General features: G+C 44.3%; 3 protein-coding genes across 3 annotated transcripts in view; 2 read left to right on the top strand and 1 right to left on the bottom strand.

The window, feature by feature from the left end:
• LOC138983190 (uncharacterized) overlaps positions 1-861 on the top strand; it is a 41,072-nt gene extending 40,211 nt beyond the window's left edge. The window contains exon 16 of the mRNA XM_070356600.1: positions 609-861. Within this exon, the coding sequence (XP_070212701.1) occupies positions 609-699 (91 nt within the window). The 3' untranslated portion in view covers positions 700-861. The remainder of the gene's footprint in view (positions 1-608) is intronic.
• A 3,887-nt stretch (positions 862-4,748) lies between these two features.
• Positions 4,749-18,894, top strand: LOC138982704 (uncharacterized). The gene is made up of 12 exons (XM_070356032.1): positions 4,749-5,118; positions 7,596-7,625; positions 8,190-8,312; positions 9,243-9,365; positions 9,681-9,839; positions 10,163-10,279; positions 11,435-11,530; positions 11,897-12,013; positions 13,507-13,602; positions 14,002-14,118; positions 14,350-14,478; positions 17,634-18,894. Exons 1-12 carry the CDS (start codon positions 5,061-5,063, stop codon positions 17,750-17,752), a joined length of 1,284 nt encoding a protein of 427 aa, XP_070212133.1. The 5' UTR covers positions 4,749-5,060; the 3' UTR covers positions 17,753-18,894.
• Positions 18,895-24,460: 5,566 nt separating this feature from the next.
• LOC138982703 (uncharacterized) overlaps positions 24,461-25,345 on the bottom strand; it is a 7,414-nt gene continuing 6,529 nt past the window's right edge. Inside the window, exon 4 of the mRNA XM_070356031.1 lies at positions 24,461-25,345. This exon is cut by the window's right edge and continues 271 nt beyond it. Within this exon, the coding sequence (XP_070212132.1) occupies positions 25,123-25,345 (223 nt within the window). The 3' untranslated portion in view covers positions 24,461-25,122.

Below are 25,345 nucleotides of genomic sequence, written 5' to 3'. Positions count from 1 at the left end.
TGAATTGCTGCAGTCTTATACTAATCTGTCTGTCTCTGTCTGTCTCTGTCTTCGTCTGTCTGCCTCCGTCTGTCTGTCTCTGACTCAGTCTCTCTGTCTCTGTCTCTATCTGCCTCTCTCTGTCTCTGTTTCTGCCTCTATCAGTTTTTATCTCTAATTCTCTCTCTCTCTATTTCTCTCTTTCTCTTTCTCTTCCTTTCTCTCTCTATCTCTCTCTCTCTCTCTTTTTTTCCCCTTCTCTCTATTTCTCTCTCTATCTCGCTCTCCCTTTCTCTCTCTATTTCTCTCTCTCTCTTTCTCTCACCCCCTCTCTCTCGCGCTCTCTCTCTTTTTCTCTCTCTCTCTCTCTCTCTCTCTCTCTCTCTCTCTCTCTCTCTCTCTCTCTCTCTCTCTCTCTCTCTCTCTCTCTCTCTCTCTCTCTCTCTCTCTCTCTCTCTCTCTCTCTCTGTTTGTGTGTTTTAAGGGCAGATTGTTAGAAAAGTCCTGGCCTTGTAACATAAAGTTCAGTTCAGTTTAGTTCTCTCTCTACCTCTAATCCACAGCTATCTATTCACATTCTGTATCATCAGAAACATCCTTTAATAATGGCGAAACATGTGTTTATTCAGATGCACCACATGGGCAATGACCAGTCAGCTGACCGGATGTAAACTCGTCAAGGAAGACAATGAGTGCTGCATGCGTCTCGAGTGTTCCTAAGCCATCGGGGAACCCATTCATGTTATTTGCATATTTATCGTCACCCACAATTTCGTTTTTGTTTTGTTTTTGTTTTCGTTTTGTTTCTTGATTACCATACCATCATAATACGCCTGTCTATTGACTGGGAATAAAGACACTGCAATGAAGCAGAAAAGAAAATATTTGTTTGGGAAAGTAAATTATTTCACCTCTTGATCAGTTTTCTGTGCATCTTTTTCTTTCTCTGTCTCTGCTTTCCTACTGTTCCTCCTTTTATTTGGGCTTCTTTGTAGTTGTGCGTGCATGTGTGTGTGTGTATGTGTGTATGTGTGTGTGTGTGTGTGTGTGTGTATGCGTGTGCGTGTGAGTGTGTGTGTGGTCAGTGTATATGTGTGTGTGTGCAGGGCCGGACTAGGTAAGTACTAGGGGGGGAGGGGTTACAGATTGGGGTCCAGGGGGCGAAACCCCATTTGTGGGGGTTGCAAGGGGGCTTCGCCCCCTTGAAGCTGAACGTTTTTTGATGTTTCTGGAGGGAAAGGAAGCCTCTCCTTGAACGAAAAAGGTAAATTCGACAGCGAGCTGTATAGGCAATGAAGAGGTGAGACTGAGGTGCGATTTCTCCTCGGATTTCATGATGATCCAGATGCAACCCCCCCCCCCCCCACACACACACAAAAAAAAAGCGTTTGGGAGGTACATGCTTAAGCCTGGAGGGGGGGGTTGCGCAACCCCTATAACCCCCCGCCCCCCCCCCCCCCCCCCACCCTAGTCCGGCCCTGCTGGGTGAAGAACAGGCAGAATTGTGTATGCTTGTTATTTCTGTTTGGCACGCACATACTGATCAGTATTCTGCGCGTCTCTTTTGTTATCGTCATTCTTCCCCCTCGTAACAGCCCTATCTTTATAGTGACGGGACCTTTGGAAGGTTTGGGGATCGAATCCCAGGCGCGCCTTGTTGGTTTAAAGTTATGTCCGATCTCTCAGGTCAACGCATGTGCAGACCTGCTAGTGCTATTGCCTTATCTCCCTCTGTGCACATATGACAGCACAAGACTCATGACCCACTATCATAAGGCCCTGTAACACAGAGAGGTCGGTGGCAGAGAGGCCGGTGGGTTACATAAGGCCCTTTATCTATATCTATATACGGCTTGTGTGTGTCTGTCTCTGTCTGTCTGTCTGTCTGTCTGTCTGTCTGTTCGCCACGCACGGCCAAAGTTCTCGATGGATCTGCTTCAAATTTGGTGGGCATATTCAGGTAGACCCCGGACACAATCTGGTCGATGAAAATTTTCAACACGTGCTCTCAGCGCGCAGCGCTGAACCGATTTTGGTTTTTTTGCACATCCATTCCCAGTAACTCTTTCTTATCTTCTCCAGTGTTTTGCGCGTTTATCTCCCTTCCTTCGTACGGTGCGCCGGCAAAGCCGGGTATTCGGCTCTACTTCTTCCCGGCGAAGCCGTACCCGGCGAAGCGGGTATTCATCTAGTCCTACATACGTGAGAGAGACACCCTTGAGATAATAATCGTTCAAATCACACGTGTGTATATCATGTAAATGAGGTCATGTCAAGCAAGTCTGGCAGGGACCTGTTTTTCCACTGCTTATGATGCCAAAGTCACCGAGAAAAACGTCATTATAGAAAAAAAATTGCGCTCACTAATTACCCTCGATTAATTTTTAGAACTAACACGTCACGCCATACTTTCAGAGTGACGTTTCTTTACTTTGACGTAATAGATTGCACGAGGTTTTAGAAGAGATCGAGGTTCCAAAACAAGCGTCTTCAATTTAGCTGCCTCGACTGCAGGACATTTTCAGTAAAATACATGCAAGTACAGTATGTAGGATGAACAGAATACTACATGGCTTGCTGTGTCGTACCAGATTTACACTCGTTGCTTTTTTAAATAGTGAACAGCTAATTCTCTATGTAACACAGAGAGGTCGGTGGGTTACATAAGGCCTGTAACACGGACATGTCGGTGGGTTACATAAGGCCCTGTAACACGGAGAGGTCGGTGGGTTACATAAGACCCTGTAACACGGAGAGGTCGGTGGGTTACATAAGGCCCTGTAACACAGAGAGGTCGGCGGGTTACATAAGGCCCTGTAACACAGAGAGGTCGGTGGGTTACATAAAGCCCTGTAACACAGAGAGGTCGGTGGGTTACACAAGGCCCTGTAACACAGAGAGGTCGGCGGGTTACACAAGGCCCTGTAACACAGAGAGGTCGGTGGGTTACATAAGACCCTGTAACACGGAGAGGTCGGTGGGTTACATAAGGCCCTGTAACACAGAGAGGTCGGTGGGTTACATAAGGCCCTGTAACACAGAGAAGTCGGTGGGTTACATGAGGCCCTGTAACATAAAGAGAGGTTGGTGGGTTACATAAGGCCATGTAACACAGAGAGGTCGGTGGGTTACATAAGGCCCTGTAACACAGAGAGGTCGGTGGGTTACACAAGGCCCTGTAACACAGAGAGGTACAATACAATACAATAACTTTATCAATCTCTAAAAGAGAAATTGCATTGCTGAGCTTTTGTGTCCGTAATAAAACATACATAAAACATTCAAAAATAAACATTTGTTCTTTGTCATTCATACGTTCTTGTGTTCTTATACATTTCTTCAATTCATACATCAATATTCTATCATAATTATGTACATACATTTATTCTCTTTTAACAGTCTGTCTTCAAACGCATCTCAGAGAGGGAGGCTAGAGATTTGTGTTTTGCCATAGGTAAAATCATGTGCTTAGCTATGAAGTAATGTTATCACATGTTATTTAAGGAAAATGAGTAAATATATGTACCAAGCGTATAACATCAGCAAAACTGGTGGGTTACATAAGGCCCTGTAACACAGAGAGGTCGGTGGGTTACACAAGGCCCTGTAACACAGAGAGGTCGGTGGGTTACATAAGGCCCTGTAACACAGAGAGGTCGGCGGGTTACATAAGGCTCTGTAACACAGAGAGGTCGGCGGGTTACATAAGGCCCTGTAACACAGAGAGGTCGGTGGGTTACATAAGGCCCTGTAACACAGAGAGGTCGGCGGGTTACATAAGGCCCTGTAACACAGAGAGGTCGGTGGGTTACATAAGGCCCTGTAACACAGAGAGGTCGGTGGGTTACACAAGGCCCTGTAACACAGAGAGGTCGGTGGGTTGCATAAGGCCCTGTAACACAGAGAGGTCGGTGGGTTACATAAGGCCCTGTAACACAGAGAGGTCGGTGGGTTACATAAGGCCCTGTAACACAGAGAGGTCGGTGGGTTACATAAGGCTCTGTAACACAGAGAGGTCGGCGGGTTACATAAGGCCCTGTAACACAGAGAGGTCGGTGGGTTACATAAGCACGAAAACATCCAGCATGTAGTCCTAGCAATTGGAGAATGACTGTCTGAATGGCGGGGTGAATTCGGTCATACACACAAAAGCCCCTCCCTCGTGTCAACGAGTGCCCGTGGGAGTGTCAGTCTACCAACGCATAGGAAGAGAGAGAATAACGTCTATCTGCCTCTTTCAATTTTGTTTGTGTTTTTCTTTGCATATTTTGCTATTCCCATCAATTTTTTTCTTTTAACCAAAGTCAAATGTTTTTTACACTGATTTGTCTGTCCTGTTTTTTTAAGCGAAAACAGTTGAGAACGAACACTTATTCACTTATTTCACAAACTTTTATAACATAATGTATGACGATGGAATGGTCGGGTATTTTTTCAATCAAAAACGTGAAAACAGAACAGTATCAATACATCTATGCTTTAACAAAAAAAAACTAAACAAAAAAAATTAAAAATTAAAAATGCTATGCTCTCTTACACACACACACACACACACACACACACACACACACACACACACACACACACACACACACACACACACACACACACACACATACACACACACACCCACACACACACACACAATAAACACACACACACACAAGATACTACATGGCAGATGCCATGCCTTTATGATCCAAGCAACACAACTATGGAGTCAGGTTTGAGGACGAGTTCAAGATTACGCTTATATCATATATACGTGGCGGTCATTAGCTAACTTGGTTGCTAGACAACCCCGGCGTCCAATGGAGATGTCCCACACTGTGTCAATATTGATAATGTCTTAATTTCAAACCGATTTTAAGAGTGGACTTTCACGACAAAGTGCAACTGGAGTATTGTGTACTCTGGTGTCAGAGCTAGCATTTGATGTCTTTGCTTTTATGATCGTTGCTGTAATAATTCAAGCGTTTGTAATTGTACGTAACCAACGTGAGGAATCGACGAAAGCTTCGGAAATATATATTTGCCTTATTAATTAGGCGATAATATCACAGATCCCAATTGTTTAAAACATGATCAATTTTTCAGTATTTGTGCAATTTGCTCTTGTGGCAGTACTTTTATCAGCAGGTAAGTTCCTCTGTTTGTCTGTATACATGCTTGTGTCCGTGTCTGTCTGTCTGTCTGTCTGCCTATCAGGTCTGTCTGTCTGTCTCTCTCTCTTTGTCCCTCTGCTTATCTGTCTGTCTGTCTGTCTGTCTGTCTGTCTGCCTATCAGGTCTGTCTGTCTGTCTCTCTCTCTTTGTCCCTCTGCTTATCTGTCTGTCTGTCTGCCTATTTGTCTCTTTGTCCCTCAGCCTATATGTCTGTCTGTCTGTCTGTCTGTCTGTCCGTCAGCCATCCACCAAGTCCTCCACGTAGATCGTGTTTCCCTCCGTTTATGTGATTGTATGCAACTCTGTTGATGTCTGTGTGCGCAGGTGTGTTCACCCTCGTGTCAAACTGTGAAATATAATATACAATGTAATATAATGATAATATAATGATATATATAATACAAAATTTGACAACAAAAACAAGGCCTAACAGAATGCTTTCAACGCGTGGTATATATGCTGCTAGATACGTATTTTTGTCTACAGCCCTGTCGATGTCTGTGTGTTTATACTACTGTATCGAACTGTGCTTAAAGGCACAGTACGCCTCCCGTAAACCATCACAGATACTGTCAGGCTTTTACACACAGTACAAACACCCTTTCGTTTAAACACTCACCGCTTGAGAACATCCTAGGTGCCCTATGTAAAGAGCGAGCAATTTTCAAAGAATTTATTTTCGTGGACCCTCTGATCAGCAAATCAGGCGCCTCGTTTTGGCGCTAGAACTAACTTTTAAAATCTAGATAATAAATTGACAGCTTGTTACACAAACATTCTTAAATCATAACAGAATTCTTTTTTTAATCAAGACAAGATCAGTACAATTCGAAGTTTTGAACGTTTGAAAAAAGAAAAGCCCGGAAACGTGTCACGCAAACCGTCTTTCTTGTAGCAGACGACGGTTCTGCCTAGCGCCCGTTCCTCTGAACAGTCAAATGTCATCGCTCTAGTTCGTGTGAATCGCAGCCGTTTGTTGCGTTAGATTCGGGTGCATTTGAATTTCACGCATTTGAAAAATGTTTTTGTCTTCCCGCATTTGATTTTCCCGCATTTGGTGGTTTGAATTTCACGCATGTGAGCTTTTGAAAGTCACGCATGTGAGCTTTTGAAAATCACGCATGTAGTGTATGCGTTGGGGTGTGTGTATATGAGATAGAGTTGCTCGTGACCGATGATGAGTCTCAATTCACCTTGAAATGAGTTGAAACATTTAAGTTTTCTATTAGATGAGATGGTAAATTCTTCAAGAGGTGAATGAAGAATCGTTCTGACACATGTCTTCAATTCTTTCACATACTCAAGCAATTTGTACAGTAAAACAAATATACACATGTACCTCTTCACACACTTACACACACACACACACATACACACACACACACACACACACACACACATACATACACACACACACACACACACACACACACACACATACATACACACACACACACACACACACACACATATATACACACACACACACACACACACATACATACACACACACACACACACACATACACACACACACACACACACACACATACATACACACACACACACACACACACACATACACACACACACACATTTATTTGATTTCTTGGTTTCACGGTCCTTGACGTATAAACTCCCACGGCTGAGAATTGCCGGATTTCTCCTGTTGATTGTTGATGCTCGTCTCTTGTGCCATGGCGAAATGAGCCGTGTAGTTGAACTGAATTGTGATTTGTGAGTTGTGAGCGAACCGTCGTGACGTATAAACTCTCATGGATTTCCCATGTTGGTTGTTGGTATTCGTGTCTTGCTGAATTGTGATTTGTATTCACGCGTCTATACACGGGATTCACTCACGAACACACCGATGCAGGGGGATACGTGCATGCGTGTGCATGCGTGATTGCGTGTGCGTGAAATTCAAATGACAAGTAAGGAGAGCTTTTAACTGGAAACCTGCGTGAAATTCATGTGTTAAGAAATGCGAGAAATTCATAGCGTGAAATTCAAAAGTGCGTGAAATTCAGTTGCACCGATAGATTCAGAGGTACACAATAACGTGCTATTGCAGATGAGCTTACAGCGAGTCCCATTGAAATCACAAACTGACGACTACATTGTGAAAAAAGGAAACTGGATCACACGGGATCACACGGGTTCGCGATGGCTCAGGGGTAAGATAAACCACGCAAAAATAAATTCTTTGAAAATGGCTCGCTCTTTACGGAGGACACCTAGGATGTTCTCAAGCGGTGAGTGTTTAAATGAAAGGGTGTTTGTACTGTGTGTAAAAGCCTGACCGTATCTGTGATGGTTTACGGGAGGCTTACTGTGGCTTTAATGATAATACCCTCACATAAAAACTTAAAAGGTGTGTTTTCTTTGGTGTAACTGCTATATATATATATATATATGCTGGATATGTATTTTGTCCTTTTCTCTTTACAGAAAGAAGCCAAGGTCAAACTGCATCAACATGTAAGTCACCTACACATTATTCAAACTCATAAACATTGCATATTGATTACCAGACTATGCTCTCCACACGCCACTTAAATACAGACACAAAAACAGACACTAACAGACACACCTACCGATAGAGCGACAGGCTGACTGACAGGCAGACAGAGAGACTGACACATACACAAACACACAGACACAAGCACGCACGCACGCACGCACGCACGCACGCACGCACTAGCTTACACACAGACACACACACACACTAACACTAACACTAACACACACACACACACACACACACACACACACACACATACACACACACACACAAACACACACACACACACACACACACACGTACACACACAAATACACACACACACGTACACACACAAATACACACACACGTACACACACACACACACACATACACACACACACACACACGCACTCACACACACACACACACACACACACACACACACACATCAATCATAAACTATTACTGAGCATCATCAGAAGAGCAATCTGCAATAACACTCGCTGAACATAATGACACACACGTTCCCCTTGACACAGCCAAGCCATGCGTGAACACGGAGGATACCCAGTGCTACCGACACCGGCGGGAGGAAATCTGTGAGGGTGCCTACAAGGGATGGGCCAGTGTCAGGTGTGCCAGGTACTGCGGCTTCTGCACAGGTGAGAAATGCCAACAGTGCATAATTTATGTGTCTGCGCGCGTATTCATTTGCCAGGGTGGCATTGCATTTATGCGTATGTCCTTGTAGGTACACATGCGTTCTCACGAGCTCATAATGCATGATTGTTATAATATTGTGTCACAGCCCGACGAGCGCTGATACGATCCCCAACTGCAACGAGTACATGTGATGATTGTTATAATATTGTGTCACAGCATGCGAGCACAGATACGATCCCCAACTGCAACGAGTAAATGGAATCCATGATTGTTATAATATTGTGTGATTGTCACAGCCTCACAGCCCGACGAGCGGTGTGTAAATACCATCCCCAACTGCAACGAGTACATGTGATGATTGTTATAACATTGTGTGACTGTCACAGCCTCACAGCCTGACGAGCGGTGTGTAAATACCATCCCCAACTGCAACGAGTACATGTAATGATTGTTATGATATTGTGTAACTGTCACAGCCTCACAGCCTGACGAGCAGTGTGTAAATACCATCCCCAACTGCAACGAGTACATGTAATGATTGTTATGATATTGTGTGACTGTCACAGCCTCACAGCCTGACGAGCGGTGTGTCGACACCATCCCCAACTGCAGCGAGTACATGTAATGATTGTTATGATATTGTGTGACTGTCACAGACTCACAGCCCGACGAGCGGTGTGTCGACACCATCCCCAACTGCAACGAGTACATGTAATGATTGTTATGATATTGTGTGACAGTCACAGCCTCACAGCCTGACGAGCGGTGTGTGGGCACCATCCCCAACTGCAGCGAGTACATGTAATGATTGTTATGATATTGTGTGACTGTCACAGCCTCACAGCCTGACGAGCGGTGTGTCGACACCATCCCCAACTGCAGCGAGTACATGTAATGATTGTTATGATATTGTATAACCGCTGTCACAGACTCACAGCCCGACGAGCGGTGTGTGGACACCATTCCTAACTGCAACGAGTACATGGCCTGTGACGACCCGGGCTACTTCGCCTGGGTGGGGGACCACTGCCGCAAGTTCTGCAATCGTTGTGGTGAGTTGGCACCTTCCGGGGTGTGTGTGTGTGGGGGGAATGTGTTTTGTGTTCACGTAAATCATACTACTGTCTTCCAATGCATGTGCGTACGTTTATGCAATATTAAGCGAAATGATGAGTCCCAGAAAAGCAAAGAACGGTCAGGCATTAGAGTATGATGAAGTACGTGTTACCAGTCTTGTCCTCTGGTCGAGAACAAGATGAAACCCTGTGTTCTCGAGACAGAAACTTCAAAAACCAATCTACCAGCAACTCTCGACTGTCATTCGTGTCATTTCTGTTATTTATTACGCGCGGGTGTATGTTCTGCAGATGTTCAAGTTACGGCCACCACGCCTCCCGCCGTCCAGCAGACAACGCCACCTAAGATCTTCACCACGACGTCCAAACCCACGTCATCAGCTCCCGCGAGCACTCAGGCATCACGTCAGACAACGTCGCAAGGCCAAGGCGCCACTGCCACTTCAGCAGGTAAAGGACTTAATGAAAAAGTATCTGTTCTTCTTCTTCTTGTTCTTGTTATGAAAGGATCGACACATTGTGGGGCTTGTTTCGAGTCATCTTGCAAGCGCTAGCCTGCCACAAATTAAGCAATTTGTTTCCTTTTCTGAAAGTATTGGCCCTTTTGAATTTCAGACCAGCAATGATAAATGCCTCCCGAATTAATATTCCAATAAATTCTTTGCTTTACTTAAACTCAAAATTAAACACAAATCTAGGCAAACTAGAATTTGGGAGCAAAATGAAAATGGGTACTTTTTAATAATGTTCTTGTCAATATAACTGTTTTGCAGGCGGCGCTACGTGCACGGACCAGCTGGCGTTCTGTGATACCTACTCCAAGGATGCGTGTCAGAATGTGGAATGGGCCAAGAACTTCTGTCCTCGCTACTGTGACCTGTGTGCTTCTGGTAAGAATTGGGCCTGGAATTAAAGGTCGCAATAAAGACTGGTTTGGGTCAAAACAAGATGTTATTCATCAAATGAAGCATCTCCAGACAGAAATAATCAAAAAGGTCGAGCACGGACAGGGGCAGGATCTTATCTTACGTGGCCGAGTGGTAACGCACTTGCGCTCGGAAGCGAGAGGTTGCGTGTTCGACCCTGGGTCAGGCCGCAATTTTCTCCCCCCTTTCCTAACCTAGGTGGTGGGTTCAAGTGCTAGTCTTTCGGATGAGACGAAAAACCGAGGTCCCTTCGTGTACACTACATTGGGGTGTGCACGTTAAAGATCCCACGATTGACAAAAGGGTCTTTCCTGGCAAAATTGTATAGACATAGATAAAAATGTCCACCAAATACCCGTTTGACTTGGAATAAAGGCCGTGAAAGGTGAATGCTCGCCTAATAGGCTACTGAGCTTTACTGGCCGATGTGAGTGCATTATATATTGTGTGTAAAAAATGTCTGTTTGTCTGTCTGTCTGTAAAAAATTCCATTTCAAACGGCAGAAATTAATATGTAAGCGCCTAGGGCTATATCTAGATTAGGCGCATAAAAATGATCACAATAATAATAATAATAATAATTACAGTACCAGGGCTTTCGGTAGTAGGGACGGTTATCACCAACTGGACACTCTCATGCTGTCGAAAAAGGGGATTGGGAATGCTATAACTGACTCAACTGGTATTAATTTTAATCTTCTTTTTATATATTTCGCGCAAAAAGGACTTTGAAATATGCAATAAAAAGTCATAAGACAGCAGGCGCAGTCGGAGCAAAAGTAACAAAACAACTCCGCCTACAACGACAATAATATTAGAAGTGTGTGTGTGTGTGTGTGTGTGTGTGTGTGTGTGTGTGTGTGTGTGTGTGTGTGTGTGTGTGTGTGTGTGTGTGTGTGCGTGTGTGTGTGTGTGTGAATGTGTGTGTGTGTGTGTGTGTAGTGTGTGTGTGTGTGTGTGTGTGTGTGTGTGTGTGTGCGCATGCGTACGTGCGTGCGTGCGTGCCTGTGTGTATGTACGAGCACTCGGGTGCACATTCGTGCTGGTGTTTGTACATATCTATGTGAGTTTGCTTTAAATCCCTTCGCTCTGAATGTTAATGTGATTATACTTTTTCAGTTACGTCAACTCCTTCCTTGACATCACGCGCCGTGACGACAGCACGCCCCACACCCGTGACAACCTCCAGAGCACCAGTTTCAACAACAAAACAAGGTCAGTTGTGTTTACATCATTATAACCTTATTTTTCTTTGGCCCTTAAGACAGACCACACGTGAACAAGTGTGCTGCACAACCTTACAGACAGTGATGTGATTGTCATTTATACATTGCAGTTGTCAAATGTCGTGACACCGAGTTTACCCCCAATCAGGGTCTGAACGCTGCCATGTGGAAGGATTTTATTAACAGCACTTTATTTTTTACGCCGTCTTCAGAAGCTGAAGTGAATATCTACAGACTTTGTGAAGAAGCTAACCGGAGTGAAGAGTAGGAGTGAAACACATTTAGCTTTGATGTGATAGGGACATCGAGAGACAGCGAAACCCTAAACGTTGCTGTCAATAACACTGTATTACAGGCGTTGCTACGTGCACGGACCAGCTGGCATTTTGTGATACCTACTCCAAAGACGCGTGTCAGAATGTGGAATGGGCCAAGAACTTCTGTCCTCGCTACTGTGACCTGTGTGCTTCTGGTAAGCGTTGGGCTTGTAATTTTAGGTGACAATTAAAGGCTGGTTTGGGTCTAAACAAGATGTCAGCCAAATGGAGTATGACGAGACAGTAATAATGAAAATGGTAGAGCACGGGCCGAGGCAAGAGTTTACCTTACGTGGTCCTAGGACATGCAGAATTGCCGGTGTAACACGAAATTTTTACTCCACGAAAAATTTACTCCGGAGTAAATATTTCGTACGAAATTCTTACTCCGAGTACACTTTTCGTACGAGAAAAGACTCCCCAAGGCACGAAAAAATTACTCCCTCCACGAAATTTTTACTCCCCATTTTTTTTACTTCCAGTAAAAATCTCGTACGCAAAAATGGGATGCGGGCGAAGGGATAATGCCAATAAGTGATCTCGCGCAAACGAATGTCGCGCTACCCTCCTTCCACCCCTTCCACCACTAAGACTAACAGGGGACAAGGGAGTAAAAATTTCGTACACCTGGCATGGGAAGTTAAATTGCTCGTGTTGGGGTGAAGTAATTTATTCGTTATTTATTCGTCAGGGGAGTAACATTTTTGTACGAAATGTTTACTCGGAACTCACCTGTCTTGGGGAGTAATTTTCTCGTGCAATGGGGGAGTGCTTTTTTCGTAAAGGGAGTAACTTTTTCGTACGAAATGTTTACTCCGGAGTAAAAATCTCGTGGGAGTAATTTTCTCGTGTTACACCGGAAAGAACACGATCAGGATGGTGCCAACGATAACGTCCATGCAGCAGACACTTAGCACGAGGACCATCAGTGGATTACGAAGTTTAAAACAGGTTAATATCTCAAGGAAATCTTCTTTGAATACATTCCGGTGTAAAATAGATTAAGAAATCAATGAAAACAAATCAAAAGAACTTTGAATTGGGCTGTTAATGATCGATAGACAGCAAGCGCAGCAGTACTAAATGCAACACAATCAACAGCAATAAATGGCAATTACAAGTTTGTGTATCAATGTATGTATGTATGTACGTGCGTGTGCGTAGGGGTGTGTGTTGTGTGTGTGCAGGGGCGGACGAGGGGGGGGGCACAGGGGGCACGTGCCCCCCCCCCCCCGGAAAAAAAAAAGAAGAAGAAAAAAAAAAGATTTTTCTATGCTGATTCTATGACCATTTCTAAGTTCAAATGGCACCAGATGGCACCATTTTGCTTCTTTGGGCAAAAAATTTTTCCGGGGGGGCATGCCCCCGGACCCCCCTAGCAAATTCGGGCGCTTCGCGCCCATCACATTCACTTTCGATTCAAAGTGCCCCTCCCCTTACAAAGCAACTGATCCGCCCCTGGTGTGTGTATGTGTGTGCGTGCGTGGGTGTGCGTGTGTGTGTGTGTGTGTTTGTTTGTGTGTGTGTGTGTGTGTGTGTGTGTGTGTGTGTGTGTGTGTGTGTGTGTGTGTGTGTGTGTGTGTGTGTGTGCGAGCTCTTCATTGTATGTTAATGTGTTTTATATATAGTTTATAATATATTTTGTTAGTTACATCAGCTCCTTCTATGACGTCACACGACGTGACGACAGCACGCCCCACACCGGTGACAACCTCCAGCGCGTCATCTTCAACAACAAAACAAGGTCAGTTGTGTTTACATCATTATAAACCTTATGTGAACAGGTGTGCTGCACAACCTTACAGACAGTGATGTGATTGTCATTTACATTGTAGTTGTTAACTGTCGTGACACTGAGTTCACCCCTCACCTCACCTCAACAACAGGATGGTTGTGGATGTATTTTACAAGCAGAGTAGGTATCACCGGGTGGTCTTTTAGTGTTGGTTCTTTGTTTGATAAGGTAGGCCTACTCTAATTTGCATATTCATGTTTATGTTAAGATGGAATATCACTCCCGGGGCAAAGATATAGTTAACGATTACAATGCAGAATTAACACGTATACAGCAATCAAGTCATCACTGGCCTAGCAATATCAATCAACTGTCGTACACAGGCGTTTTCTATTTTGCGTTTTCTAGCTCCCGCGACGTGCCGAGACCAGCTGCCATATTGCAACACGTACTCCCGAGATGCCTGCGCTAACATGGACTGGGCCAAAAACTTCTGCCCCAACTTCTGCAACGTCTGCGATCCTGGTGAGAAGATGATACTTGCAAATAGTTGTAGTCTCGTGTGACGTCATCGATCGTAAACTTCAGCCGCCATCATCACTTTAAACTGAAGGATCTTTTGTTAAAATTCCCATGAACTAAGCACAGATAAAAACGCTCTTCTCAAAAGATTATGTGAGAAATACTAATCATAAGATTGGGTCATGAATTCTGTCTGTGTTAATGCTCGTTTGTTCATGATGTTTGATTATTCAGTGACGCCAGGCTCGGTGGTGACGTCCGGGCCCGTTGTGACGTCAGGCTCCGGGATGACGTCACATGGAGAGACGACAGCCCGCCCAGCGATTGCATCTTCTACCTTATCTGTTTTAACGACAAGACAAGGTCAGAGTTGTTTCCTTCATTTAAAAAACACACTAGATTTACCCGATTTTATGGATTTCTTAAATGTAATGTAATGGGTCTGACGAATTCTTTCGTATTCAAGTAAAGTGTCATTCAGTACAGTGAACTTAATAACAAGATTATTATGGAGAAATACCCCGGTCCACAGCGACTTATTGATGAACGATTGCCTTTGACTTGTAGTCTGCTTGATTACGTTGACCTACAGAATACAGAATACAGATTCTTTGATTGCCCAAGGTATAGAATTTGTCTTGACATTGCGGTTAAGAAACATTCAATCCAGCCACGTACACCAACACCTGCATCTATACAAACTGATTTACGACAGGAATTTAAAAACGACACTGGGCAGCATTTAAAAATACATTCACTAAAACTAGCAACATGCACTCACTTCCTCGCCTCAAGTCAGATACACGCACACACACACTTAACACCCCACCAAGACTTCCTTTTGAAGGTACACCCCTTCCGACGTAGACCAGCTTGACTATCGCCATCCATCAGAGCAGACTTTTACCTCAGTCAACATCTTCCTCCACCTCGACACGTACCAGACAACAGTCAACCTACTTCCTCGGCAGAGCGACCTTTTCTTCTCAACTGATTTCGTAACTGACCCCTAATATGTCAATATGATAAGTTCTTTCAGCAGAAAGTTATCGCGCTGCGCAGGAAGCAGCATGGCTGTTGCTTGTGGGTTGGTATTATTCAAATGACACTCTAATAAACGTTATTTGTATTTTCGATCAAACTATGACATTTTAGACAGTCAGCGTTCCTCCGAGACCGCGCCAGCGGTCGAGGTGAACAATGACTGTCAAAATATGTGTTAAATGTCATATTAAGGACAACAATACAAATATCAGTTATGTATCGATTGATTTGATTAGAATTCTGTTCCATACTTTACGACTGAACGTTTAGTCAAGCAGTATGTAAGAAATGTTAAGTCCTTTGTACTGGAAACTTGCATTCTCCCAGTAAGGTAATATATTGTACTACGTTGCAAGCCCCTGGAGCAAATTTTTGATTAGTGCTTTGTGAACAAGAAACAATTGACAAGTGGCTCTATCCCATCTCCCCCCTTTCCCCGTCGCGATATAACCTTCGTGGTTGAAAACGACGTTAAACACCAAATAAAGAAAGAAAAGAACACGAACATGCAGTCTTGTGGAGTCTCGGCTAGCCGCATAAACAAGAGTTGTTGTCGGACTCTGACGTCGAAGAAGGGAAATCCAATGTTCAATCCCATATAAAATCCTGTACTGGTCAGTGGTGGTCTACATGATCGTAGAAGTGTTGTGTTGATTGGATGGGGTCCACATCCGTGTCCATGTTTTTAGACTTCAGGTCTTGGAATGCCATGCTTGCGGATGTGAGGCTAAGCTAGCTCCGTCTGCGTCATGGCTTGATTCCCATGTCATTTTCGAGAGTAAAGATATGCAGACTGGAACCTTTGAGTCTTTACTTTATAACTATTTGTGTCTGTCAAGGTGAACAGGTTGTGTGTTAAAGATAAATGGCCGTGGGTCAATGTGGTCCAGGGTACACCAACGCGACTGGTAAGCCTTGATGACTCCGCTTTACAGGTTTCTGTGTTGTTGACACAGCAACATTAACATACTGTTTACACGGCCTGTGGACTGCTAGGGCCTAGAGGTCAAGGGAGATGCGATGGTAAGTCTGATGTACTTTCACCGAAGAGAGATATATCAGCTTTGCTTGACGACGGGGTCAGCAGTGCACAGTTAATTAAGCCTCACTCACATAACTTGTTGAGGGCTGGACCAGGAAGTTCAGTTGAAGTGTTCCCGCTGAAAAACCTGCCAGTGACGGGGGTTCCTGGGTTTATGCGTTTGCAGATGAGAACAAAATTGGACGAGGAAGTTTTATCTTGTGTTGTTTGCTTCTTTTAGGCCTTGGAACAGTCCATTTTTGTTAAAGTCAGTATTTATGTGAGGAACAGTCCATTTTTGTTAAAGTCAGTATTGATGTGAGGAACAGTCCATTTTTGTTAAAGTCAGTATTGATGTGAGGAACAGTCCATTTTTGTTAAAGTCAGTATTGATGTGAGGAACAGTCCATTTTTGTTAAAGTCAGTATTGATGTGAGGAACAGTCCATTTTTGTTAAAGTCAGTATTGATGTGAGGAACAGTCCATTTTTGTTAAAGTCAGTATTGATGTGAGGAACAGTCCATTTTTGTTAAAGTCAGTATTGATGTGAGGAACAGTCCATTTTTGTTAAAGTCAGTATTGATGTGAGGAACAGTCCATTTTTGTTAAAGTCAGTATTGATGTGAGGAACAGTCCATTTTTGTTAAAGTCAGTATTGATGTGAGGAACAGTCCATTTTTGTTAAAGTCAGTATTGATGTGAGGAACAGTCCATTTTTGTTAAAGTCAGTATTTATGTGTTCACAGATAAACATATAAATGGACGAGAAATACAACGTGTTCGTATAATCGTTCGTATGCTTCGGTCCGATGAAGTTTTTTAATTCTATTTTATTTTATTGAACCATTCGATTCGCCTGCCCGTTTGTGAGTGTCTGTATTTATATGTTCGCCGATTAACAAATAATGACATCCAAAAACAAATAGACTGCAAACGTTCAAACACTCAGAAACAAAAAACAAGAAAGGTATGTTATTGGAACGTTATATTTTTAAGAAAACAAAATGTTACATTCACTGATCTTTGATCCAGCGGTCTGTTAAGCGGACAGACAGACAGACAGACAGACAGACAGACAGACAGACAGACAGACAGACAAACACTTATTTTACCTGGAGTTTAACAATGAAACCTCCTCTGTGTATGCCTGCCTTCCGTCTATCATACAGAAATGAAACAGACTCAATAGTGTGTAATTTACATGTATTGTCACGTTGAGTCATATCTAAAATGTTTCTTTTCGTATGCTTTGAGGTTTCATTTTAATTCACATATTCATATATTTCCAATTGTCTGGAAATTCGGCTCGCTTCCTCGCAGTGGAAGTTTTTGCTAGCAGGAACAAGTGTCGCGCTACCCGGGTGTTAACATCACAAAATATTCTTTTTGAATCCTGCAATAAAGATTAGCTCTGGTTAGTTGAGGTAATGTCGTCGTTGTTGTTTGATGACAGGTTCATCGGCCTGTGTTGACCAGCTGAGCTTCTGTGTCCGTTACTCCAAAGACGCTTGCAACGACACGCAGTGGGGGAGAACCTACTGTGCCAGCTACTGCAACCTCTGCGTCAACTAAGCCGTTGGAGATCGCTCTTCGTCGCGTATAGGGGGCGCTCTTATGTCATTCGATGGCAACCATCTTGGGGCTATTTTTTATCACCAGGCGGAGGTGTGCACACGAAAGTATTCAACTGGGTGGTAACCAAGCACTGGGTCGGATTGGTCGAAACTGAAATTTGCTTGGGATTTCAACCAATACGATGTAGTGTTTGGGTCCCACCCAGTTGGGTACTATGTCGTGCACATCACTCCCGGGAGAGAGCGGTCCTGTGAGTGAGGAGTCCATTTGTATACGAGGATTAGGGATTACGCAGATGTACTTTTATTGCCATTATTTGTCTCTTGCCGTCTTCAGCTTTGCATGCGGGGCAGGAATGTTTCTTGTCTGAGTATCCAATTCATCTTTGTAGCTGCCCTTTGTTTCTTGTCTGAGTATCCAATTCATCTTTGTAGCTGCCCTTTGCTTCTTGTCTGAGTATCCAATTCATCTTTGTAGCTGCCCTTTGCTTGTTGTTTATGTCGCATCACACTTGTCTGAGTATCCAATTCATCTTTGTAGCTGCCCTTTGCTTGTTGTTTATGTCGCATCACACTCGTCTCGGGGGTGACTATAGCTGTCGTGCCGGGAGGTGTGGTTGAAATGAATAAATTAATGGTACAAGTCTCCCCCACCCTCTCCTACCCCCGAACACGCTTGGCAAATAAAGATTAGGAAACATTCAGGTGTGATGCATTCCTTTGTTCGTGTCAAGGCGTAAAGTGTATCGTGCTACAATGTCATGGTTAAGCTTTCACGCGCATTGTGTCATAATAAATACTCTAGTGTTAAAACGTATTGACACGTGCACAATGTCGCAGGGACACGCACCGCACACAAATCAGTCACAATACAGCGCAATCCAGAATGCGCTCTATCTATCTCTGCATCAGTCTGTCTGTCTGTCTCTCTGTCTCTGTCTCCCTCTCTCTCTGAGCATCTCTGAGTATCTCTGTCTCTGTCTATCTCTGTCTCTCTGTCTCTGTCTCTCTCTGAGTATCTCTGAGTATCTCTGTTTCTGTCTGTCTGTCTGTCTCGCTCTCTCTCTCTGTCTCTCTCCCTCTGTCTCTGTCTCTCTCTCTCTCTCTCTCTCTCTCTGTTTCTCTCTCTCTCTCTCTCTCTCTCTCTCTCTCTCTCTCTTAGCTATGGATGAGACCTTGAATTTTATGAAGATATGGATTTTGAGGACAATTGTAAATGTACTGCGGGTCAGTTTTATGGTTTATTTATAGTTTCTGGAATAAAGAGTCAGAACAGTAGCCTACGGATTGTGGATCCCTTTTAGTTGTGGGAGGTGGGGGGTCCTTGAGATGTTATTCAGAGAAGAGCGGTGTGGGTAGTGGGGGGTCCTTGAGATGTTATTCAGTGAAGAGCGGTGTGGGTAGTGGCGGTGTGGGTAGTGGGGGGTCCTTGAGATGTTATTCAGAGAAGAGCGGTGTGGGTAGTGGCGGTGTGGGTAGTGGCGGTGTGGGTAGTGGCTGTTCTGCCGGATACCAGCAAGACGCGCAAGAAATAGACCACGCGAACGATCATAAGTCACAGAAAAGATCGTTACTACAACAACCATAGCAACAACAGCAGCAAACACAGCAATAAATCAACTACAACAAAAATAACAACAACAACAACAACAACAACAACAACAACAACAAAACCAACACCAACAACAACATCAACAACAACAAGTCAAAAATACACTAAAACGTGAAAAGGACAACTGATTCGAAATTTTGCATCGTCATTCTGTGCTATTTTTGATAATCTGCGTACGTCGCCCAGGGGGGTACAATGCTACTTATTACTTGTGTCAGCGCCGTGAGTGACAAGGAATTAGTGGATGTCTTACCTCGCGCGACACTTGCCTTTGCTTCTGATTTTTTACTGTTGTCACTAAATCAACCAAGAGGAAAGTTAAAAAAAACTTGACTAAATATAAAAAACAAAGGAATACTGTACTCACCAATACAAGAACAAAGAGGAATTTATACGCAGAAAAACACACGCAGATAACCTGTTTTACCTTCAGTAAATCTCTTCTTGAAATGTGTGTGTGTGTGTGTGTGTGTGTGTGTGTGTGTGTGTGTTTTACTCCTACTAAATCCTTTTAACATTTACGAGGATTTAATTGGTTATCACGGCCCGCGTTTGCCAAGGAATGACTTCAAGCTATATTGATGCATGAAACCCCTATTCAGTCGTTGTCACGGATGAAGTAGGAGATTAAATCGCTTTCATCATACCGGCGGACAAACTCCGTCGCAGAAGGCAGAGCTGAGGTTCACGAGAAATTAACTACCCAAACTGAAGCCAGCCGCAGTGTTGGATTGGTTGAAACTGAGATGTGTTGTGATTTCAACCAATCAGAACCCGCGGTTGTTTCTCTCCCGTTTGGGTGGCACCCACTTTCGGTTCGTACATCTCATCCCAGGAACACGACATTTATTTATATAAGTCAAAGGTAAATAATGATACATAAATTAAAAGAATCAGTAAATGTATAAATAAATGAATAGATTGATCAATTTATTAATTGATTAAGAAATCAAGAAATAAATTAATCAACAAATGTCTAGAGAAAATAAATCAAACTTTAACCTACCCTCTTATTTTAACAATTCCTTAAATATTTAAAAAAAAAAAAAAATACCTTCGCTTAATTTTTCTTTCTTTGTTCATACACAACCTGACTTCTCTTACTTGACATTTAGCATCGACATTCAGTAAAATTACAGTGAGGGAATGGTCACTCCAGGGACGAACATAAACGTTCGAAACTGTAATGGCCATTTCGGCAAATTTGCCAAAGATTAAATGTATATGAAGTACACTCGTGACCAAAAGTTAAGCAACCCTGATATTCAATCTGAAATGCATTATTTAACAAAATCATCAAAATAATATTCAATGTGACAATACCTTCATTTGTGTTTAAAGAAGTCAGGGGTGGTCCTTTGTTTCGTTACCAGCTTTGTTTGAATAGATAATTTTACAACAACGTGTTTAATTACACTTCAGAAAACGTGTTATAATTGCGGACATTCAGGTTACAGAAAACAGTCAATAAAGACTCAAACACAAACGGCGTGGCTCTACTCATCACCTTTTGGCTAGCGCAAAGAATAGTCATCTGTCTTTCATTTCGATGTACAACGCAGGGCTGTGTTTGCTGTCAGCAGTGGATGTTACCTCCCCTGGCTCGAATTATCTCCCTTTTCCTGTTTGCAACGATGCACTGTAGTCGTTCGAGCTTTTCCTCCAAACCCCTGAGGCTTGTTTTTCGTTTTTGTTCACTTGGTCTGCCATGAAACTGTTTCGAACTGGTTGTCACCCACTCTTTGTCCTCTGTTTCACGCAGCAGATTTATTATTATCAAAGTGACCCTGTCGGGGAAAATGAGCTGAACTCACCTCACCTCACGAAAAGACAGTGAACATTGACTCGCCGATGAATAGACATGTATGCTTTTCATAGGGCATATTGATTTTGATTTGATAGCTGTTGCTTTTTTTGGTCCAGCGGACCATATAGGCCAAATCAGGACCCCAGGGCATATTGATACAGCAGAATATATAGGCCAAATCAGGACCCCAGGGCATATTGATACAGCGGACCATATAGGCCAAATCAGGACCCCAGGGCATATTGATACAGCGGACCATATAGGCCAAATCAGGACCCCAGGGCATATTGATACAGCGGACCATATAGGCCAAATCAGGACCCCAGGGCATATTGATACAGCGGACCATATAGGCCAAATCAGGACCCCAGGGCATATTGATACAGCGGACCATATAGGCCAAACAGGTCCCCAGGGCATATCGATACAGCGGACCATGTAGGCCAAATCAGGACCCCAGGGCATATTGATACAGCGGACCATATAGGCCAAATCAGGACCCCAGGGCATATTGATACAGCGGACCATATAGGCCAAATCAGGACCCCAGGGCATATTGATACAGCGGACCATATAGGCCAAATCAGGACCCCAGGGCATATTGATACAGCGGACCATGTAGGCCAAATCAGGACCCCAGGGCATATTGATACAGCGGACCATATAGGCCAAACAGGTCCCCAGGGCATATTGATACAGCGGACCATATAGGCCAAACAGGACCCCAGGGCATATTGATACAGCGGACCATATAGGCCAATCAGGACCCCAGGGCATATTGATACAGCGGACCATATAGGCCAAATCAGGACCCCAGGGCATATTGATACAGCGGACCATATAGGCCAAATCAGGACCCCAGGGCATATTGATACAGCGGACCATATAGGCCAAACAGGTCCCCAGGGCATATTGATACAGCGGACCATGTAGGCCAAATCAGGACCCCAGGGCATATTGATACAGCGGACCATATAGGCCAAATCAGGACCCCAGGGCATATTGATACAGCGGACCATATAGGCCAAACAGGTCCCCAGGGCATATTGATACAGCGGACCATGTAGGCCAAATCAGGACCCCAGGGCATATTGATACAGCGGACCATATAGGCCAAATCAGGACCCCAGGGCATATTGATACAGCGGACCATATAGGCCAAATCAGGACCCCAGGGCATATTGATACAGCGGACCATATAGGCCAAATCAGGACCCCAGGGCATATTGATACAGCGGACCATATAGGCCAAATCAGGACCCCAGGGCATAATGATACAGCGGACCATATAGGCCAAATCAGGACCCCAGGGCATATTGATACAGCGGACCATATAGGCCAAACAGGTCCCCAGGGCATATTGATACAGCGGACCATATAGGCCAAACAGGACCCCAGGGCATATTGATACAGCGGACCATATAGGCCAATCAGGACCCCAGGGCATATTGATACAGCGGACCATATAGGCCAAATCAGGACCCCAGGGCATATTGATACAGCGGACCATATAGGCCAAATCAGGACCCCAGGGCATATTGATACAGCGGACCATGTAGGCCAAATCAGGACCCCAGGGCATATTGATACAGCGGACCATATAGGCCAAATCAGGACCCCAGGGCATATTGATACAGCGGACCATATAGGCCAAATCAGGACCCCAGGGCATATTGATACAGCGGACCATATAGGCCAAATCAGGACCCCAGGGCATATTGATACAGCGGACCATATAGGCCAAATCAGGACCCCAGGGCATATTGATACAGCGGACCATATAGGCCAATCAGGACCCCAGGGCATATTGATACAGCGGACCATATAGGCCAATCAGGACCCCAGGGCATATTGATACAGCGGACCATATAGGCCAATCAGGACCCCAGGGCATATTGATACAGCGGACCATATAGGCCAAATCAGGACCCCAGGGCATATTGATACAGCAGAATAATCAAACAGAGACAATTAATATCATTGTATATAAAAAGGTTGCTTTACTTTTGAGCTTTAGTGAACATGCAGCGCTGGACATTGAAGGACAGGTGACTCGAAGGCCTCCACAGAATGACTGTGTTGTTAATCACAGGCATGTTCGACGTAACGTACGTCCGGTGTCACGAACTGAAAACTCTGCCTGAACTATCCTTCTCGTTGCGGTCAATGCACATGGGGAGATTAATCAGATCGTGAACAACCTAACCCTAACCCTAACCCTTACCCTAACCCTTACCCTAATCCTAACCCTAATCCTAAGCCTAACCCTAACCCTAACCCTTGGTTCGTTCGGTCAAAAGGTCTCATTTTTTAAGTCCAAGATTGGCGCATGCGCATTGACCGCAATGAGAAGGATTGTTCAGCAGAGGATTTGTTTCGTGACACCGGCTTGACATTTCTACCTGCATCTTGGCACCTAGTTGTCTTGTCTCAGTCTTGTTTTGACCGTGCCCCAGGATATAAAGGTAAGTTATGCCTGTCTGTATGCAGGTGTATCGTGTCGCAGTTGCATGCACGATTGATGACTACCTGTTGGAGCGCTGAACCCACTGTCCACATTCCGGTCCTACCTGCCCTACCTGTCAAAAATCTCCCTGACTGACCGACCCTTACTGAAGACATGTACCATCCATCTTGCAAAGCCGCACCACCCCCCCCCCCCCCCCCCCTCCCGCAGTCCTGCCCCTCCCTCCCATCTTAATCCTTCGAGTGCACCACAACCTCTCCCAACGGATTACAGCCGCGACTCGAGGAAAATGTTTTTTTGTGTGTTGGTTCGTTCCTTGCTTGCCTGGTTGTTTGTTGATTTGCTGGTTGGTTCGTTCCTTGCTTGCCTGGTTGTTTGATATTGCGAGAGCTGCAGAGATGTTTTGACTGCATTGTGAAATACGATGGAGTTGTGTTTGTTGTTGTCGTCTTTTCGTCTTCCCCTTATATACTGAGAGAGAAAGAGAGAGCAAGAGAGAAAGAGAGAGGGAGAGAGAGAGAGAGAGAGAGAGAGAGAGAGAGAGAGAGAGAGAGAGAGAGAGAGAGAGAGAGAGAATGGAGTTGGAGAGAGAGTAGGGTGAGACACACACACACGCACACACTCACACACAGACACACATATACACACACGCACGCACACACGCACGCACACACGCACGCACGCATATATAAACACACACGGACACACACACACACACACACACACATACGCTTGTACACACACACACACACACACACACACACACACACACACACACACACACACACACAAGCTGATTTTATGAACTTTTCACAATTATTTATTCATACATGCATCATGAAGAAGAAGTACAAAAAGAACCTTGTCAATGATGGGATGGTAGAATGGTTGATGATGATATTCAAATGAAGATTGATTGTCACGTGACACGCCGTGCGTGATGAAGCTATAATTATTGTGACGTTAATGGAAGATGAACTCACATAGGGAGTATGGTTTACCCTGATAGCCTAAGTTTCGCGGAAATCTGTGCAACGTTAGGATTTGTTCACTTTTCTCGATTAGCACAAATCAGAAATACGTTTCTTGGTTATCAACTTTTTTTGGTGAAACAGCTCGAATGACCACTGTCCTAGAAGTTGTGCTTTTTGGGATTGGAGGTAGCCTACCATTTGGTTTTCATCGTTGCTGTGAAAAAGGGTGTATGAGTCAGGATTTTCATTTTAACCATTCTTTTGTCGTTCGAAATGTATGCTCTTAGATTTTAATGTAAAACCTCATTACATTTGTTTTGTTGCTGCTGCTGTTGTTGTTGCTTTGCGTTTGATAAAAGAGTCATATGACACACAACACGTCATAAACTGCAGGCGCCTCGCCTGTAGGTCGATTTTACAATCCTCAAAACTTCCCCAAAAGCAATACAGTAGTCAATGTCCTGAGTTTCTCAAAACCTCGCTCGTCAAGTCGTCCTACGCGGATCATTTAGAAGAGGAAGGGGGCGAGGAGGAAGGGGTTCATGCCTCCGCCGCCCCCCATGCCTCCTCCGCCCCCCATGCCTCCTCCGCCCATCTGGTTCTGGTTCTGGTTCTGGTTGGTCTGACCTGCGCGGCCTCGCCCGTTTCCGTTCAAGAGCATGTTGCTGAGGGCGTAGTTGTCCGGGGCGTCGAACATCTGGCCCGTCATGAAGGCGGACATGAGGGGGTTG

Source organism: Littorina saxatilis, linkage group LG12 (genome assembly GCF_037325665.1).
Source record: "Littorina saxatilis isolate snail1 linkage group LG12, US_GU_Lsax_2.0, whole genome shotgun sequence".
Classification (NCBI taxonomy): domain Eukaryota; kingdom Metazoa; phylum Mollusca; class Gastropoda; order Littorinimorpha; family Littorinidae; genus Littorina; species Littorina saxatilis.
Note: the sequence above shows the minus strand (reverse complement) of the source record. Positions and strands in the feature narration are given on the sequence as shown.